Below are 5,590 nucleotides of genomic sequence, written 5' to 3' on the forward strand. Positions count from 1 at the left end.
TGATCCTAAAAGGATTCTTGTCTTATTGTAATTTATTATCAAAGTGACAATCGGCTGCTTTCCTTTAAAGAGAAAATGTGTCATTATGAAAACACAATATAACGCTTTATCTGATTTATCTTCGGTACCTGACCTGTAATACATTCGCATTCTGCTCTGTAAAACGTCATTTTCAACCACAACTTAATGGAGTTTCTCTCACAACTGGTGTATTACAGTAATTCCCTTGACATCAGATGTCGAACATATGCTCAGCTGCAGGTTGTGTATGTTCTGACCCGTAGGACAAGGACAGGAATGTATTCAAAAATTGATAAGGTGGGGTGTCTTGTCTCCAGATCAGATATTCTGTGAGCCATTGTTAGATTAGGGAGAGAGAGATCAGGGAGCCTCATTAAACAACTTTTTTGTATTTTTTTTTTTTCTCGTGTTCTCCTTAAACTCTTAACCTTTTCTTCCTCAATAAGAGGTCTGTCAGCCTCCTCATGTTCCTTTTATCCACATGTCAGTCTTTTGTCTCCTGCACCTTTTTGAAGGTTCACGTCGACACCAGAGCCTTGGATTGTTTGAAGATTGTGTGTGTGGTTTAGATTGTTCTGACATAAGTTGCTGATTTAATGTCACTCTACACCTCTAGACTTTGTCATCTGGTAGATTTTTGTTTCTTTTTTCCCCCTCTCCTTTAATCTGGAAGTCTCTTTGAAGTGCATATGCTACTGATAATTGAAGCAGTATAATCCACTGAAGATAATAAGAGACCCTCGATTCCGTTTTGAACTGGAACAACTCACAGTAACTGCTCTCGCATTGTTTTTAATTTATTAGAGCGCTCACCTAAAGCTGTAGAGATGTTGATGATCATCTGTTGCTTTGAGCCAATATCAAAGCCAATATATTGTTGTAAAAAACAAACTATTTAAAGACATGACTTTGGGCTCTGAGAACTTGTGATTGCCTTTATTCCCTATTTCTGAAATAAATAAATAAATAAATGAACAAGCCTTTGAGTCTACAGCTGTGTTAGTGGCTCTGTGTAGCTTACTTAGACACAGCAACTTTGAGCTTGCTAACAATAATAACACACTTGCAGTGATATACTTAACCAAAAAACAATTGTATTTTGAGGTGCTAGAATCAAATGACAGAGTATCTGTAATTTTTGACAAAGCCTTGCTGTGTAAAATGACCTATAAAAGTTACAATCAAAGAAATAATAAGCCAAAACCTGGGGGGTAAGAACGGAAATTAAAACTCTAGTGTTCAGCTTTAATTAACAGCCTTCCTGTGTCCTGACCACAGGTGAGAGGGTGACCATGTTCCCCGTTTTGGACATTGACCAGAACGATATTGTGGACACTAACGGTGCAGGAGACGCCTTCGTGGGAGGTATGGCATGAAAATTATTCTCTACACAGCTTGACTTCTATGTACATTCCCAATTAACCTTTGATACTGGCCAGCTAGGTAACGTAGTAATGTCTCCAGATTATATGAGCGTGACATTTAGCCTGCTGTTTTTACTCTGTACGAGCTGATCATAGCACCACATAAAACAGTCATCATTTGGGTCCTGTTGAGGTTGAAAGTGTTGTTCCTTTTTCCAGAGGCCATTAGTACCTTGCTCATATTAGTACCAACTGCTCCCCAAACTATTTTTGAAGTGATGGATGGTTCCGGGTTGGCCTCTGCTCTTCTGTCTACCCAGGATTCCTCTCTGCGTTGGTCCAAGAGCATGCGTTGGAGGAGTGTATCCGTGCCGGACACTACGCCGCCAACGTCATCATCAGACGGGTCGGGTGCACCTTCCCAGAGAAGCCAGACTTTCACTGATGCATCTGAGCACTGATCATTTGTCTTTTCCACAAGATACTTGGATATGTATGCTTCTTTCGGATTTTATGTACATTTTTTTTTCTATTTACAGTGACTGACGGCATGGGACTGTGTGTACACTCAAGTGCTGCACCTTGGATATTTTATCAAGTTCGAATAAGCATCTCATATATTTTAATACAGTTCAAACAATGTACTAGTATTAAATGTTGGTCATGTTTAAAGGAGCATTCCACTGAAAATCAATTATTGGTATCAGAAAACTGAACACCTAGGCCTGAAAGGGGGACACTTGTCAAATCGCTTCTACAGCATAATCCACTTCTCCACCATTGATCCATATGTTCTCTATGTTTGAAACGGACTGTTTCTCCCCAACAGAGCTAAAGACTCTAGTTCCATGTCCCAGTATCACCTCGTCATTGCTGTAAAGCTTTGCTGGAGGTGGTATATTTAGTGATTTATTTGCAAGGCGATGGTAGTTTGGATCATACTGGAGATCGGCTCAGTGGTGGAGACGCACATTATCCTGCAGGATAGGTTTGAAAAGTTTCTGTGGACATGTGGCTCCGAAAAGTTTGGTTCTTGCTCCTTCATGGAGGAGTTACAATCAATTCCAATGGTGACCCAGAGTCAAGGCCAAAAAAAAAAAAAAAAAACTTTTTAAACACACATAGATGTTTCTCAAACCACTCCTGCTGCGTAATCCACTTCTCCACTGTTGATCCTTATGCTCCAAATGTTCCTAATAGTCAAAGCTTCACAAATAAATTTCTAATTACACTTCTTCCTTTGGAGCTTCTGAGCTATGAGGAGGCAACAGTGTGGCACAGAAGTCATGTAGTTAGTGCAAACTATGAGTACCATCCTTCTCATAGCAGTGTGTAACAAACTTTTTAGAGCCTACTTTCAAGCCTCTAGGGGGTGAGTGTTGTGATACTATGTCCTATCAGTATGTACATTTTCAGTTGAATATTCCTTTAATATTCAGCTGTAATACTGCAGAAATCATAGATATGGTGCCATTCTGGGCTGCTTTCCAATTTCCAGGAATGACAGTTTAAACAGTACAAAACTGGAAAGAATGTTTTTTTTTTTGTTATGATACAAATAAAACAATACCAAACTTATCCTACCGAGATACACCTGTTAAAAAACAAAGTCAGTTTCGACATGTAAGATTTTGTATTATCAGCAATTGAAATTTCTGTCAATACACCCCCAAAAAAACACAAAAGTCAAATTAATGTTATAACACATGGGTTTGTGTATTTTGCCATTATTTAATCAGCCACAGGCTCCCTCATGCTAATCACTTTAGGACAGCTCAACAACCCCCCCCCCCCCCCCCCCCCCGCCCCATTATGGAGGGCACGAAGGAGGAAGGGGGGAGCAGGACCAGCCTGGTGTCCTCGCTCACCCCCACTCTAGCTCGTTGGGTCCTAACTGGACTCTCGGGGTCTGGAGCTGCACTGCAGGGCTACAGGAGATCATTTTTCTCAGTTTAGGGATTAGTGGTCGCTCTTCGTGGCGATCATTAGAGGGACCTGGAAATTAGGCTGATCCTTCATACCCAGCTGTGCTGTCGCTGGGGGTTGGAGACGGGGATCAGAGGGAGGGCCTTCCCCTCCCACCCCACCCTCCCACTGACTGTGGGCCAGCAGAAGTGTTGGGCAGTGTCTCAAGTGTTATGTGGAAAACAATTCAACACTCATCTGTTCTACAAAGAAGTGAGATTGAGAATAACATTTTTTTTGATCCCCTAGAACAACCTGTTACATCATATTTTCTTTTATTTTCTCTGAGCATGTCAGGAGGAATCCAATTTTTTACTCTCCCTGCACAACAGCTCAGTTTTCTCTAATGAGGCATAGTTTATGCATTTATGCTAATCGGGGGCATCTAGGTGAAAACATTCTCCAGCCAAAATGTTATTAACAACTTTGAGACACTTTTTTTCATCAGCATTTTTTAAGGTTTCACACAGATGCGCTTTGAAAAGGACCACATTTCTGATTGGGCAAGATCACACTCCATGGCAGCTGGTTCATTTGCTTCTCAAGATGACAGATGGCAAAACACAAACACAAAAAGAGGGAGCCATGATTAAGTAATGAGAATGCCTGCCACAATAAGGAAACTACTAAACATACTTTTCTCACTTTTCCTGGTAAACTTTTGCTTTGCTCAGTGAATGCAAGATGTGGAAAACAAACACAAAATCTGTGCATTTAATTTACATTTTACAATACTGTGTTATCTGTTGTGTAAGCTAATGAGCCATAGGCATTTTGAAAATGTTTAATGCCAGTTTTATTGTGTAGCAGCAATCTACAAAATCTCTTTTCACTTACTGCTTTGAGTTAAATACGTTGTAAACAACTTTGAAGTGGGGAGACGAAAAACTTGACTTTGTGATATTTGCCTACAAAAGTGAGTTCATGACCAGAATATATTTTTCTGAACACAGGCAAAGGAGTAACTGGGGCCCTGGCCAGTGTTTTGCCCCGCAGATGGGCAGCAGTGTTTGTGAACACCAGTGTGGCAGTTGGCAGGGATTGAGGAGGGGGATGGGCAGATTGCAATGGCACATGCTCCAATTCAAATTATCCCTGGACCCATGCAGCAGTGGAGGACCTGCTGGGGCCCAGGGTGGCATTCATTATAACCAGACACAGGCAGGTTTGGTCAGTGCCTCCATCATGACACCAGTCCCTACATGCTTCAAATATGAACCCTCTTCATTCACATTTTTTGCCTGCTTTAGCAACAACAGCACCTCAATGTAATAACATCTTATTTACATGTATTCACCACAAATTGTCAGTAACTAGATTGAAGCTAAAGTCAAGGACTGAATGAAATGAATGTACTGAGACAGTGTAAATAGGGCAAACAGTTAAATAGAAAGCATCAACAAAGTCATCAAGGTAATGAGAGATGCATCTGATAAAAATACAGCATACTGATAAAATGACAAGACTATTAAAACATGAATTAAATCAATCCAAATCAAATTATACATCAAATATGTATTTTTAAAGGGGCTAAATGTTTTCATTTGACACCCTTTTAAAGCTGCCTGTACAGTACAGTATGTGTTCATAATCTGATGGGAAGTTACCAATTATCTCTCTAATTACATCTGTATTACTGCATGAAAAATGAGCTTTCTGGCATTTGTAATGCTGCTGAAGAGTTGGTGAATGAGCGAGGGGAGTGCAAATCTAAAGACTGAAAATTTAATGATCTACATTATTGCTAACAACTACTGCTCTTCTTTGGGTATGGTGGAGTTAATTAGCAGATTAGGGTGTTAGAGTATAATATCCCATAGTGCCCTGGGTAAAATTGGCCAGTGCAAGAAACAGCTCATATTGAAATAAAAGTCTGGATTTATGTATTTATGTCAAAATCAATCACACATGAGCTTATTTCTGCTGCACATCAATGGAATTTAAAAATGCCCATAGGGAATTCATGTTAATAGGAGTGTTATGACATAAAAAAAAATGTTATGTAGCCTGCCGACACTAATCCACCAGAAACATGAAGTGTAAAAATGTTCCTCTTGGCTCATCACTGGACATGCTGATGGAGGGGGGAAAAGTGAAATTGACAATATCATTGTAGGAGCGCACTAAAGGGGCGACGGTCCGCTCCACTACACTGAAGTAGGGATGTCTACAGTGGAAGAAGAAGAAGGGGGAGGGTACCACTTTGTCACAGGCTGCTATGTAGATTAACCTTTCAATTA

The 5,590-nt window shown here is 40.3% G+C and overlaps 1 protein-coding gene across 2 annotated transcripts in view; it reads left to right on the forward strand.

The window, feature by feature from the left end:
• Positions 1–2,903, forward strand: part of adkb (adenosine kinase b) — a 96,497-nt gene extending 93,594 nt beyond the window's left edge. For both annotated transcript variants that reach the window (XM_041066607.1, XM_041066608.1), the window contains exons 10-11: positions 1,300–1,386; positions 1,706–2,903. In XM_041066607.1, coding sequence (XP_040922541.1) covers positions 1,300–1,386; positions 1,706–1,830 — 212 coding nt within the window. In that variant the 3' untranslated portion in view covers positions 1,831–2,903. The remainder of the gene's footprint in view (positions 1–1,299; positions 1,387–1,705) is intronic.
• Positions 2,904–5,590: the final 2,687 nt, after the last annotated feature.

Source organism: Toxotes jaculatrix, chromosome 21 (assembly GCF_017976425.1).
Source record: "Toxotes jaculatrix isolate fToxJac2 chromosome 21, fToxJac2.pri, whole genome shotgun sequence".
Taxonomy (NCBI): Eukaryota; Metazoa; Chordata; class Actinopteri; family Toxotidae; genus Toxotes; species Toxotes jaculatrix.